This window comes from Scyliorhinus torazame, chromosome 2 (assembly GCF_047496885.1).
Source record: "Scyliorhinus torazame isolate Kashiwa2021f chromosome 2, sScyTor2.1, whole genome shotgun sequence".
Taxonomy (NCBI): domain Eukaryota; kingdom Metazoa; phylum Chordata; class Chondrichthyes; order Carcharhiniformes; family Scyliorhinidae; genus Scyliorhinus; species Scyliorhinus torazame.
The window spans coordinates 391,530,424-391,545,579 of NC_092708.1; the positions used below are offsets into that span (position 1 = coordinate 391,530,424).

Here is a 15,156-nt window from a genome sequence, read left to right on the forward strand (position 1 = left end):
CCCTTATCTGCTTTGCCGAGACCACTAAGGAGTTTGACCGCCCTAAAGTCCTGGAGTAATTGCAGCGGAGAAAGAGGCTATTCAGCCCATTGAATCTATGCCGACTTATTATAGAGTAGAGCAGTCAGCCCCATTCCTTCACTCTATCCCTGTACCCATACCCACCCCCACTTCAGAAGATATTTAGTCTCAGAAGGTTTATTTCACAAGTGTTTTAAAATAAATAGTTTCTTTTCCATATTAATCTGATCTGTATTTCCCAATCTTTAGATTGCCTTCTGCATATGTTTTAAATCTAATTTATATCTCTTGCTTTATTCTTCCTGGTTTAATCACTGCATGAAGACTTTTAAATCAGATTTGTCGAAGTGTTTTGCTGTTTTGTGCCCGCTTTACAGGTGACACAGATCGTCTTGTAAAGCCCCCCCGCACTGAGACAGATGCTGGATGATAGTATATTTCTGCAATAAAGCTTGTGAAAATGTTTTTGTGTAGCTATCAGCATATGGGTCAGTGCCAATCCTTTGCCACTGACTGCAAAATCTGGTCAGTGGGCTACTAAAGGCGCGATTATGTGTTGTAGCGAACAGGAACTGCTGCGAGCTTCCCGCGCTCAGTCCACCGAGGCCGGCAACGTTATTCAAAGTTAATTGGTCCACTTAACGAGACCCCACGGGCTTCTCGTCGCAAATTAAGCCTTGCCAGCTGATTCGCCCGCACCGTCTTCGCCAGGCCCCGACTCACAAGGTCGAGCAGCACTTGCTCAGCCAACCTGTCAGCTCGCAACAATGGGCCCAGGAGACCCGGCCACAAGATTCAGCGAGGCAGACCTGGGGAGGTTCTTAGACACAGTGGAGGCTAGGAGGGATGTCCTGTTCCCCAGAGGGTCCCAGGGGGTGAGCCACAGGGCAGCCAGTGCTACCTGGGACAAGGTGGCAGCGGCTGTGAGCTCCGGGAGTGTGACCAGGAGGACTAGCCTCCAGAGCCAAGTAAAGATCAACCACCTACACTGTGAGTAAACACCAATGCCAGGTGGAACTTCAAACGTGAGTTGTTATTGCCATACTGACTGACCCATCCCTCCCATTGACCACGTGTCCATTCTCCCGCAGGTCCTCCAGCCAACGGCGCCAGCCCATCCCGGGCGACAGTCTCTCCAGCCTCCCATTCCAGTGGGAAGTTCCGAGGATCGAGCCGTCACAGCTGTTATCTCCACCCTCCACCAGCGCAGATACACACCCCTCGGTGGGAAACGTTAGTGGTCAGGCTTCGGGGGCACAATCTGGTGAGAACCACACTAGCTGCTGATGTACATCAGGTGGAGGCAGGATCCCCCCCCCCCCCCAGGCGAGGCAGCAGTCAGAGAGCTGCTGGATCCCAGGAGCCAGCTGGGTCCCAGCCTGATGGTGAGCCTCTGGTACAGGGTTACCCGGAGCTGATGGAGATATTAGCATGTGGTCAGGACATTCAGAAGGAGATATCAGCCACACTCCAGCAGATCCATAGCTGATTGGAGGAATCCCAGAGACTACGGGCGCAGGACGTGTCGCTGACAATGCGTGGCACTGAGGCCAACAGTGCCGGGGTGGCGACCGCAGTGGGGAGCCTGGTGCATGACGTCGGCACCATTAGTGAAGGTGCCCAAGGCATTGTGCTGAGGGCGACGGCCATGGCTTAGGGCCTCGGCACTGAGGACCGAGTACCAGACTGACCTTGATGAGGTTATGCAGGACATGTCCTGCTCGCAGGTGGACATGGCTGAGGCACTGCAGAGCTTGTCCCGGTCATTGAGGAGCATCGCCGAGGCCAGCGACACAATGGTGTGGACCATGGGGAGCCACCAGGGCTGGCAGAGCCAGATGGTGCAGGGGCAGTTGGAGCTTGAACCAGCTGCCCCTCTGTCCCAAGGTGAACCCCAGAGCCCTATGGGCATTGACCGGGAGGAGGGACACTGAATGCCACCCAGACCCATCCCATGGAGTGGCAACGACTGTGCATGTGCCGCCGACAAGTGCGCCGGAGCCCTCTAGCCTCAGAGCCCCGGAGGACACCCGGCAGAGCGTAGAAGGCCACAGGATGAGGTAAACAGCTGGCAGCCCCCACCTCTGATTTTGGAGATGCCGGCGTTGGACTGGGGTGGGCACAGTAAGAAGTCTTACGCCAGGTTAAAGTCCAACATGTTTGTTTCAAACACTAGCTTTCGGAGCACTGCTCCTTCCTCAGGTGAGGAAGGAGTTCACCTGAGTTCACCAGTATTCACCTGAGGAAGGAGCGGTGCTCCGAAAGCTAGTGTTTGAAACAAACCTGTTGGACTTTAACCGGGTGTTGTAAGACTTCTTACTGCTTTCATCCTGGTGTCACACCTAGATTTAACGGTAGAGCTAGGAGGGCCAAACACCACGAGGATCACCGAGGGCACCACGGGAGGGGGGATTGGTGGGGGGTGGGGGGCGGGCAGCACCATCAGGAGAGTAGGGAATTGTAAAACACAGTAAATGCCCTTGACCACAACCAGTATGACGTCTCCTTGACTTTCTTCCACAATGTAGGCCGACCTCCGAACCCTTGACCCACCTCCCCAGGCATCGCCCCACCGGGTAGCCACATGCGCCTCATTGTACCGGAGACTTCGGTCTCCGGCCTCCGTACTGGCGTCATCAGCCAGGTCCTCAGAGGGTACCCCTTATCCCCAAGAGCCAACCACCCATCCTAGGGTGCTCCTCGAAGAGGCCTGGGATGACCAACTGCTCCAGGATGTAGCTGCCTTGGATGCTCCCTGGGAAGCGTGCACACACACGCATGATCTTCATGTGGTGGCAGCACACGAGCCATATGTTCAGGGAGTGGAACCTCTTTATGTTAACGTAGGGAACTCCCAGATGGCCCCGTGAGCACAGGGGAACATGCATACCATCCACTACCCCCTGGACCTGTGGCAACCCGCCGATGGTGGAGAACCTACTGTCCGGTCACCTTGTTGGGCTTGGTCCATTTCAAAGCTAATGTAGTTTTCCATCCGGGCAAAAAGGGCATCCATGAGCTGTCGGATGCACCTGTGGGCTGTGAGATGCCACCCAGGCCCCGCTCGAGCCCTGGCATAAAATGTTCAGTGCGGCAGTGACTTTGACCAGAACTGAGAGCGGGTGACCTCCTTCACCATGTGGTGCCAAGTCCATGAGGACATGGCACAGGTGCCGCACAGTCTCCTTGTGGAGGCGGAGCCTCCTGAGGCATTCACTGTCCGCCATAGAACGTAGAACATACATAGAACATACATACAATGCAGAAGGAGGCCATTCGGCCCATCAAGTCTTAACCGACCCACTTAAGGCCACACTTTCACCCTATCACCCTAACCCAATAACCCCTCCTTATCTTTTTGGACACTAAGGGCAATTTATCCTGTCCAATCCACCTAACCTGCACGTCTTTGGACTGTGGGGGGAAACTGGAGCACCCGGAGGAAACCCACGCCGACACGGGGAGAACGTGCAGACTCCGCACAGACAGTGACCCAGCGGGGAATCGAACCTGGGACCCTGGCGCTCTGAAGCCACAGTGCAAACCACTGTGCTACCGTGCTGCCCCATCTGTTCAAACGACCAGCATGCTTGTACAATCTTGTCTGTCGAGGGCCACTCACTCAAGGTCATCCCTGACCTTATGGCCGGCCAAGTCCTCAGGGTGTGGGGTGGGGTCTGGCGCATGGGCCACTGCCTCATACATCAGCTGATGCTGCTGCCGCCATTTCTGGCATCTGGCCGCCCGGCCTAGCAGCAGCACCACGAGGGCAAGTTCTGCTGGATCCCAAATCCCCCTCATAGCCTTCAATATCTGTTTAAACAATGTGGCAGGGGGATGGGAACCGATGAGGAAGTCAGAGGGAAATAAAATGGGGCCAGAAACAAAAAGCAGTAAGGGGGAAAGTGTAAGGCAGAGAAGTCATAGTCAAAAATCAAAAAGGGGCCACAGTACAGGGTACAGTGACTGAGGAGAGTGTGAAAGGGGAGGTGGTGTGGTATTATCAGGTATTACAGTACCCAAGAGGCCGAAGACCATTGGTTAAACCTAGGAGTTTACCTTTGGCTGTTGGTACGTAGCTCCGCCTTGACGGGCGGGGTATAAGAACCGGTGCCATCCCAGCAGCCCTTACTTTCTGTACCGAAGCTGCTGGGGAACAGTTCTAGTTGATTAAAGCCTTCAGTTATGTTACAACCTCGTCTTTGAGTTTAATTGATCGTGCATCAATTTAATCGACTAGACTTAAGCTGAAAGAATGGATCTCCGAATCAAGCCGGAGTGTCTACAACTCAGCCCCCATGCGGAGAACTCGGCGGCGATATTTAAGCACTAGCTGGCGTGCTTTAAAGGCTACCTCGAGATGGCCGTAGGCACCCCCTCAGGAGAACAGAAACTGCATCTCCTGCACTCGAGAGTAAGCCCTGGAATCTTCACCCTCATCGAGGAGGCGGAGGACTAGGATGCTGCGATCGAGCTGTTAAAAGGACATTATGTCCGCCCTGCAAACCAGGTCTACACACGTCACCTGCTCGCAACTAGACGGCAAAGCCCCGGAGAATCGCTGGAGGACTTCTACCGTGCGCTGCTGGTGCTGGGCAGAAACTGTGGCTGTCCGCAAGTTTCGGGCAGCGAGCACACGGCACTTCTAATCCGGGATGCCTTCGTAGGAGGTATGAGCTCCTCAGAGATCCGCCAAAGACTCTTAGAAAAGGACACACTGGGACTGAGAGAGGCACGGGCCCTGGCAGGGTCCATGGATGTTGCCTCCAGAAACGCGCAGTCCTATGCGCCCGACCGCGCGGCGGCCCCTTGGGCTGCGTGGCATCCCACAGCGGTAGCCCCACTGAACTTCCCCGTGTCCCCGCAGGCCTGCGCTGTAAGAAAGCCGGCTAACTCCGTCGGGCCCCGCTGTTTCTTCTGCGGGCAGGTGAAGCATCCCTGCACGCGCTGCCCAGCCCGCACCTCCACCTGCAAAGGGTGCGGCAAGAAGGGCCATTTTGTGGGGGTCTGCCAAGCACGAGCTGTGGCCGCGGTCTCCAGCGACTCCGGACCGCCGCGGCAATCTTCCCCTCGGGCCCCAGGCGGCCAGCACTCACCGCCACCCCCCTATCCTAGGGCCACGTCCGACCCACGGACGCGGCCATCTTGCCCCTCGGACACCACGCTGGACGGATGGGCGCCGCCATTTTGTCCATCCCCGCCGCCATTTTGTCCATCCCCGACCACCATGTGCGATCCATGGGAGACGCCATCTTGGGTGGGGCGCCAGGCCCCCAGCACGGCCGACTGCACGCTGCCCGATCACAACCCGCAACTGCTCCATCTGGCCTCGGTGACGCTGGACCAAAATCGACCTCGGACACTCGCGACTGCAACGATGAAGGTGTTCATCAACGGCCACGAGGCGTTTTGCCTGGCCCGACTCTGGGAGCATGGAGAGGTTTATACACCCCGACACGGTAAGGCGCTGTTCACTTGATACCCACCCTGCAAACCAAAGAATCTCCCTGGCCTCCGGGTCACACTCAGTGGAGATAAAGGGGTTCTGCCTAGCAGACCTCACTGTCCAAGGCAGGAAATTCAACAATTTCCGACTTTATGTCCTGCCGCACCTCTGCGCGGCTACCCTCCTGGGGTTGGACTTCCAATGTAACTTGCAAAGCCTGACCTTCAAATTCGGTGGCCCTATACCTCCCCTTACTGTCTGCGGCCTCACGACCCTTAAGGACGACCCCCCCTTCCCTGTTTGCGAACCTCACCCAGGATTGCAAACCCGTCGCCACCAGGAGCAGACGGTACAGTGCCCAGGACCAGACCTTCATCAGGTCAAAAGAAGTCCTCCCGGAGGCCCTCCATGTCATCCGGTCGCTGCTCTGTACAATTACCTGGCGAGCAACACCCGGACCCATCCTGCTTCGGAAGCACGTGTGGGCGCACAAGTCGGACCCATTGGTCGAGAGGGTCCACCTGCTGCACGCTAACCCCCAGTATGCCTACGTGGCGTTCCCTGACGGCCGGCAAGATACAGTCTCCCTCTGGGACCTGGCGCCCGCCGGAACCCCACGCGCACCCGAATCATTACCCCCCCCCCCCCACCCCCCCCACAGCACCTCACTGGAGGGTCAGTCCTCCCGCCACTCCTACCTAGGCCATCCCACCCACCGACGCCCCCTACAGGCGCCCCACTCTCGGCCTAACCGTTGACCCCACCAGCGCCGTCTAGGGGTGATGAAGCTGCCATGGAGACCGACGCCACGCTCCCGGAGTCACAGACGGCCGGAACCCCACCAGAATCACCACCGAGGCTCAGACGATCCAGGAGGACGACCAGGCCACCCGACCGACTGATTGTTTCACTGTAACTATAACCGTAAACGTACACTGAATGTATATATCTTCCACGCTTGTAAAATATTCTCGACAACTCTGTAAAGAGGTATCACGGTCCCTCCATATCTGATCATACCATGTAGATGCAATTGTAACCACTGGCCACCACCCCCGCTGGACTCTTTTTTTAACAGGGGGTGAATGTGGTATTATCAGGTATTACAGTACCCAAGAGGCCGAAGACCATTGGTTAAACCTAGGAGTTTACCATTGGCTGTTGGTACGTAGCTCCGCCTTGACGGGTGGGGTATAAGAACCGGTGCCGTCCCAGCAGCCCTCACTTTCTGTACCGAAGCTGCTGGGGAACAGTTCTAGTCGATTAAAGCCTTCAGTTATGTTACAACCTCGTCTTTGAGTTTAATTGATCGTGCATCAGGTGGTCAATGCAAGATTGAGGGTTATGTACCTAAATGCACACAGTATACAGAACAAGGTAAATGAGCTTGTTGCACACATTGAAATTGGCCGGTACGATGTTGTGGGCATCACAGAGACGTGGCTGCAAGGGGATCAGGGCTGGGATCTAAATATCCAAGGATATGTGTCCTATCGAAAGGACAGGCAGATGGGCAAAGGAGGCGGGCTTGCACTGTTAGAAAGGAATGGAGTTAAATCGATAGCAAGGAGCAGAATAGGATCAGAAGGCATAGAATCCCTGTGTGTAGAGTTGAGAAATCGCAAAGGTAAAAAGACCCTGATGAGAGTTATGTACAGGCCCCCAAGCAGTAGTCAGGATATGGGACAGAAAATAAATCAGGAGATAGAAAAGGCATGTAAAACAGGCAATATTACAGTAATCATGGGGACTTCAATATGCAGGTGAACTGGGAAAATCAGGTTGGTCGTGGATCCCAAGAAAAGGAATTTGTGGAATGTCTAAGAGATGTTTTTTTGGAGCAGCTTGTGACAGAGCCTACTAGGGAACAGGCAATTCTGCATTTGGTGATGTGTTTCTTAAATTTAGTGTCCCCAATTCTTTTTTTTCCAATTAAGGGGAAATTTAGTGTGGCCAATCCACCTAGCCTGCACATGAGGCAGACTTGATTAGGGAACTTAAGGTGAAGGAACCCTTAGGGAGCAGTGACCACAATATGATAGAATTTACCCTGCAGTTTAAGAGGGAGAAGCTGCAATCAGATATAACGGTATTACAATTAAATAAGGGTAACTACAAAGACATGAGGGAGGAGCTGGCCAGAGTTGATTGGAGAAGGAGCCGAGCAGGGAAGACAGTGGAACAGCAATGGCAGGAGTTTTTGGGGGTTATTAGGGAGGAACAATTCATCCCAAGGAGGAGGAAACATGCTAAGGGGAGGACAAGGCATCCATGGCTTTGAGGGATGTCAAGGACAGCATAAAAGCTAAAGAAAAAGCATACAAAGTGGCAAAGATTAGTGGGAAGCCAGAGGATTGGGAAGCCTTTAAAAGCAAGCAAAGGACAACTAAAAAGCAATAAGTGGGGAGAAGATGAAGTATGAGTGCAAGCTAGCTAGTAATATAAAGGAAGATAGGAAGAGTTTTTTTCAATATATAAAAGATAAGAGAGAGGCAAAAATAGACATTGGACCACTGGAAAATGTGGCTGGAGAAGTAATAACAGGAAACAAAGAAATCGTAGACGAACTGAATAGTTACTTTGCATCAGCCTTCACGGTGGAAGACACCAGTGGGATGCCAGAGCTCCACGAGAACCAGGGGGCAGAGGTGAGTGCAGTGACCATAACGAAGGAGAAGGTTCTGGGGAAACTGAAAGGTCTGAAGGTGGATAAGTCACCTGGACCGGATGGACTACACCCCAGGATCCTAAAAGAGATAGCTGAGGAAATTGTGGCGGCATTAGTCATGATCTTTCAGGAATCACTGGAGGCAGGAAGGGTCCCAGAGGATTGGAAAGTGGCGAATGTAACGCCATTGTTTAAGAAGGGAGGGAGGCAGAAAACAGGACATTATAGGCCGGTTAGCCTGACTTCGGTCATTGGTAAGATTTTAGAATCTGTTATTAAAGATGGGATCGCGAAGTACTTGGAAATGCATGGTAAAATAGGACTGAGTCAGCACGGCTTTGTCAAAGGGAGGTCGTGTCTGACAAACCTGTTAGAGTTCTTTGAGGCGGTAACAAGGAAGTTAGATGAAGGAGAACCAGTGGACGGGATTTATTTAGATTTCCAGAAGGCCTTTGACAAGGTGCCGCATCGGAGACTGTTAAATAAGTTAAGAGCTCATGGTGTTCAGGGTAAGATCCTGGCATGGATAAAGGATTGGCTGACTGGCAGAAGGCAGAGAGTGGGGATAAAGGGGTCTTTTTCAGGATGGCAGGCGGTGACTAGTGGTTAACCTCAGGGGTCGGTGCTGGGACCAAACTTTTTACAATATACATTAATGATCTGGAAGAAAGAAGTGAAGGCACTGTTGCTAAGTTTGCAGATGATACAAAGATCTGTAGAGGGATAGGTAGTATTGAGGAAGCAGGCGGGCTGCAGAAGGACTTGGACAGGTTAGGAGAGTGGGCAAAGAAGTGGCAGATGAAATACAATGTGGAAAAGTGTGAGGTTGTGCACTTTGGAAGGAGGAATTTAGGCATCAACTATTTCCTAACTGGGGAAATGCTTAGAAAGTCAGAAGCACAAAGGGACTTGGGAATCCTTGTTCACGATTCTCTGAAGGTTAACGTGCAGGTTCACTCGGCAGTTAAGAAGGCAAATGCAATGTCAGCATTCATGTCAAGAGGGCTAGAATACAAGACCAGGGATGTACTTCTGAGGCTGTATAAGGCTCTGGTCAGACCACATTTGGAGTATTGTGAGCAGTTTTGGGTCCCGTATCTAAGGAAGGATGTGCTGGCTTGGAAAGGGTCCAGAGGAGGTTCACAAGAATGATCCCTGGAATGAAGAACTTGTTGTATGAGGAATGGTTGAGGACTCTTGGTCTGTACTCGTTGGAGTTTAGAAGGATGAGGGAGGATCTTTTTGAAACTTACTGCGAGGCCTGGATAGAGTGGACGTGGAGAGGAAGTTTCCACTTGTAGGAAAAACTACAACCAGAGGACACAATCTCAGACTAAAGGGACGATCCTTTAAAACAGACATGAGGAGGAATTTGTTCAGCCAGAGGGTGGTGAATCTGTGGAACTCTTTGCCGCAGAAGGCTGTGGAGGCCAAATCACTGAGTGTCTTTAAGGCAGAGATAGATAGGTTCTTGATTAATAAGGGGATCAGGGGTTATGGGGAAAAGGCAGGAGAATGAGGATGAGAAAATACCAGCCATGATTGAATAGCAGAGCAGACTCGATGGGCCGAGTGGCCTAATTCTGCTCCGATGTCTTATGGGCTTATGGTCTTCCTTCCCGCCTTAGCCTGAGCTGCAAAAGTTGCTGACTGGCTCCCTATATTCTTCCTTCCCCAGCTCCACATATTATTACGGTGGAGGCAGAATGAGGCCTGGTGGGGGGAGTTGGTGCGGCTGGGGGGCAAGGGCTGCGGGGGGTGTGGGTGGGGGGGGGGGGGGGGGCGGGGTTGCACGTGTTGCAGGGTGCATAAAACTCTCCCCCCTCTTCCACTACTCTAGCTATTATCGGGTTGATTTTACTATTCCCGCTGCCAATGTTTGTGGTGAATCATGAACTACATTCCCTTATCTTATCAAAATTGTGGATTTTGTCCCTTCGCTGAAGAATCTGCTAAGCACTGCCTCCATACACAGAAATGACTCTGATCAAAACTGCACGTGCTGTTTAATATTTAATTTCTCTGTCAACAAACCACATTCCATCTCGATGTGGATGTGACTTTAGTGAGCATGTTGGAGTTTGCCAATCAGGGGTTGCTGGCAACGGCTTGTCTCACAAAGGTAAGATTTGCAGGGACTTGTCCTGCAGCAAAATCTTCTGCAATATTGATTCTTAAGCCTTCACTTTAACCCCTGAGCTCCAAATTATAAAGGATGTTTGTTCTAGATGTGGAAAAACAAGTACAATTATTTAATTGGATTTCTGAATTAAACTGCACTTTCTTTCACAATCTTGTTCGGAAAATATATTTTTATGAGATCTGCTGAGTATTTCCAACATTTTCTGTTTGTATTTGAGCTAAAGTTCTATGTCTGCTAGGAGTAGGCTATATTAATGAATTGAACGATGAGGCTTTTATCTCTAGGAACTGGGCTAAAATCCAGCCCAGTCAGATATAAATGAATGCCTCGCCCTCGAATCGGAAAAGACCCTCCACCCCTGGCACCTCGGTTCAAAATCCAAGCCAGACTGGTTGGAGTCATAGCCATAAGATGAGAAAAGGCATTAGGAAGAAAATAATATTTAAATACGTAGATAAAATCCACGGCGGGATTCTCTAATCCTGGGGTAAGTGTTGACGCTGTTGTAAACGCTGGAGCGTTTTACGACGGCGTCAATAGGATCCCTAGGAGCAGCGATCCTGCACTACACAGGAGGCCAGCAAGGCACTGGAGAGCCTCACGCTGCTCCAGCTGCCGATACCGGCATCAGAACGGGCGGCGCAGGTCCGTGCATGCGCGCTATGGCCAGAGCGAGTTCGTGCATGTATGCTGCGGCCGGCGCGTGTTCGCGCATGCGTGTTAGTTGCCTTCTCCGCGCCGGCCCCGAGGCAATATGGTGGCGAGCTATAGGGGCCCGGCGCGGAGGAACATAGGCACCCACCAGGATAGGCCCGCCTGCCAATTGGTAGGCCCTGATCTTGGGCCAGGCCACCGTGGAGGTGCCCCCCCCCGGGGTCGAATCCCCCCTCCTCCCCAACAGGCCGCCCCCTGCAACCTGAACGGCGAGGTCCCGCCGGGTAGGACCACACGTGAACGGTGCCGGCGGGACCTGGCCTAACTCGGCAGGCACTCGGCCCATCGTGCACGGAGAATCGGCGGGGGGGGGGCGTGTAGAGTGGCCCCCGACTGGTGCCGCGCCAACTGCGGCGGCGCCAATGGCGGCGATTCTCCGGTGACCATCGTGAGCGGCATCGTGTGAATTGCGACCCTCCCCCCCGGGCGATTCTCCGACCCGGTGTGGGGTCGGGGCCGCCCCCAGTTCCGACACTGTCTTCAGGGTTTAATATTGAATCCTATGTAACCACTTTGTGTCACTGCCTTTTTCTGTTCCATGAAACATGCGAAAATGTGAAGGGGAGAAGTTTATTTAACTCAGTTAATCTATCTTGAACTCAAGGATGGGAATTTGACATCTGAATATTACTGGAAACCATGAGCCAACGTGAGCCAGTGAGGACAGAGGCAATAGGAAGTTAGGGTGTGAAAGGTTATCGAGGGTAGGCAGGATGTCGGGTTGAAGGTACATCAGACCAGCCATGATCTTATTGAATGGCGGGGCAGGCTCGAGGAGCCGAGTGGCCTCCTCCTAACTTGTCTGTCCATATATATGTACCTACGTTTGTAACAGTTAAGTGGATCTTGTTACAGGTTAGGAGGTGAGCAGTACAGATTTAGAAGAGCTCTAGTTTGTGGAGGATGGAAGTTGGGAGAGTTCTCGTGAGAGAATTGGAGTTGTTGCGTCCGGTTGAAACAAAATTACAGGTTATCATAACATCCAATTAAAGTCACTTACCCCACACAGAATATCCTGGATGTACGCAGCACATGTGGCATACAGAGAGTAGTCAAAATTATCCACGATTCTGTAGAAACGATTCATGATTTCCCTATCTTTGGTGGAGTCACAGCAACCAAACTGACTGTACATTGTACAGAATGACAGACCTTTCACTGGCCGGAAAGGAGGCTTAAAGTCCAAGCACTGGGGGTGACCTTTCACTAGCAATTCAGGAAATATAATGGGAATAAGGAGGGTAAGGAATTGCCACCCCCGGTCATGCCTGTGTTCACCACATGCCATACCTGCCTTTGGTTCCAGCTTGAGTACAAGGAGGCGATGAGTGACACACAGCCAGGTTCACTGCCTAAACTGGATCTATGAAAATAAAGATTCTAGAATGAGGATGTGGACTATGTACTTTGTCCTGGCTCATTGGGCAGCCTGAGCCTCTCACAGCAGCACTAGGCAGGTCAGATAATCTTTAAACTTTTTTTATCTGCCGACATGTGCTGTACAAAGCAAATGGAACTCTGCAACAACAACAAAAAGTGCTGAGTTTCTGACAGTTCAGATATAACTACTCTTAATTGCAGATCTCTGACTAAACACTCAGCAAATGTTTGACCCGCCTTAAAGTGATTCCTGTTTTGCCATTCCGCAGGCAATCATGATCCTGTTTACTTGTAAGTTCTCCCTCTTTTTCAGACACGAGAAACATTTGAAAATTGCTACTTGTCCAGGTTTAGGAGTTGTTTGGACTATATTAGTTATGTGTTGGATTTCTATGCTCCAAGGCTGGGACGAGGGGAGGAATATTATATCGGAATACCCAACTGGGTGAAGAGGACCAAAGCACCTTTGTTTCATTAAAGCAGAAAGGCAAGCAAAAGAGACAAAAGGGAAACAAAGCAAAAGAGAAGGCAGGGAGACAAAATGATAGAGAAAACAGAAAGAAATGCAGGGAGAACAAAAGCAAAAAGTAGATAACATAGAAAGGGTGCAGAGGAGCTGGAGCATTTCAGCTAGTAAGAGAGGCTGGTTTGCTGGGATTGTTCTCCTTGAAGAGAAGGCTGAGGGGGTGATCGGATTCTGGTACAAAATTCTGAGAGATACAGATATGGTAGATGGAAAAAAAAATTCCCCTTGATAGAGGGGTTAGTAACCAGGGGACATAGATTTAAGGTAAGGAGCAGAATATCTCGAGGGGCTTTGAGGAAACACTTTTTCGTCCAGACAGAGGGTGGTGGGATCTCTCTGCCGAAAAAGGTGGTAGAGCCAGGAATCTTCAGAACATTTAAGAAGCATTTAGATGAGCACTTGAAATGCCGTAGTGAACAACGCTACAAACCAGGGACGAGATTCTCCGAACCCCCGCCGGGGGCTGGTGTGAATCCCGCCCCTGCCGGTTGCCGAATTCTCCGGCACCGGAGATTCGGCGGGGGCGGGAATCGCGCCGCGCCGGTTAGCGGCACCCCCCCCCCCGCGATTCTCCGGCCCGGATGGGCCGAAGTCCCACCGCTAAAATGCCTGTCCCGCCGGCGTGGATTAAACCACCTACCTTACCGGCGGGACAAGGCGGCGCGGGTGGGCTCCGGGGTCCCGGGGGGGGCGAGCGGCGATCTAGCCCTGGGGGGGTGCCCCCACGGTGGCCTGGCCCGCGATCGGGGCCCACCGATCCGCGGGCGGGCCTGTGCCATGGGGGCACTCTTTCCCTTCCGCCTTCGCCACCGTCTCCATCATGGCGGAGGCGGAAGAGACTCCCTCCACTGCGCATGCGCGGGAATGCCGTCAGCGGCCGCTAACGCTCCCGCGCATGCGCCGCCCGTAGATGTCATTTCCGCGCCAGCTGTCGGGGCACCAAAGGCCTTTTCTGCCAGCTGGCGGGCGGAAATTCGTCCGGCGCCGGCCTAGCCCATTAAGGTTGGGGCTGGGCCCCCAAAAATGCGGAGCATTCCGCACCTTTGGGGCGGCGCGATGCCCGACTGATTTGCGCCGTTTTGGGCGCCAGTCGGCGGACATCGCGCCGATACCGGAGAATTTCGCCCCAGGTGTTTGATGGCTGACGCAGATACGGTGGGCTGAATAATCTCTTTCTGTGCTGTAAAACTCTATGACCCGAAAAGAAACAATATTTAAAATGGAAATGCAAAGAAAAAGAATTGCAGGGCTCTCGAGATTGCCGGCCTAATGACGTGGCCAACGGGGAGAAGGCTAAAAAGAAAGAATATATGAAAAACAGGGTATAAGGTAGACGTTTAAATCAAAATTTAGCAAGCAATGCTTCTGCCTAAAACACTCTCTGTAGGGTGGTCATTTTCAGGTACCAACATGCAAAACCTGAGCCTATTGTTTTTTTTTCTAAACTTAGTGTACTCAACTCATTTTTTCCAATTAAGGGGCAATTTAGCGTGGCCAATCCACCTACCCTGCACATCTTTGGGTTGTGGGGACGAAACCCACGCAAACATGGGGAGAATGTGCAAACTCCACATGGACAGTGACCCAGAGCCGGGATAGAACCTGGGACCTCGGCGCCGTGAGGCTGCAGGGCTAACCCATTGCGCCACCGTGCTGCCCTGAGCCTATTGTTGCTGGACATAGAGTGGATTAACCACTGGTTATTAAAGAACTACGACAAGCTGCTTTGAAAGCAACCCATTGATTATTATACAGAAAGAAAGCTTCTAACCCCGTTATGCCCCCACCCCACACCCCGCCTCCGTGCCTCCCACCTAAACTTGATCAACAAGCTACTTGCCAATGCTTATTCGATGCTGGCAGCTCACCAATTAAACATGAAAATGGTTCATGTTTCCCCAGCCACCTCCTGGTCAATACCCACCATGCATGAAACTGTTCCCGTGAAAAACAGAGAAATATAGTGACAGAATTACAGGGAAAAGTCAGGAATGCTGGAAAATTAGACAAATAATACAACAACTTGCAACATGACTAACACAATGAAACATTTCAAGGTGCTTCACAGTAGTGTTATCCATCTAAATGTGATACCAAACCATATAAGAGGATAATTGGCACAGATGACTAAAAGCTTGGTCAAATAAGTAGACTATAAGGAGTACGTAAATGGAAGAAAGAAGTAGCGAAGAGGAGAGGTTTGGGAAGGAGCACTAGTCCCCAGCTAACAACCGCCAAAAATGGAGCAACTGAAATTG

General features: G+C 52.0%; 1 protein-coding gene across 2 annotated transcripts in view; it reads right to left on the reverse strand.

The window, feature by feature from the left end:
- The window catches only part of hhipl1 (HHIP-like 1), a 65,387-nt gene extending 53,018 nt beyond the window's left edge, over positions 1-12,369 (reverse strand). The window contains exon 1 of one of the 2 annotated variants that reach the window (XM_072494214.1): positions 11,993-12,367. In XM_072494214.1, coding sequence (XP_072350315.1) covers positions 11,993-12,280 — 288 coding nt within the window. In that variant the 5' untranslated portion in view covers positions 12,281-12,367. Of the gene's footprint in view, positions 1-11,992 lie in introns of both variants that reach the window. The other variant, XM_072494220.1, reaches the window with a different exon arrangement.
- Between the last annotated feature and the right edge of the window lie 2,787 nt (positions 12,370-15,156).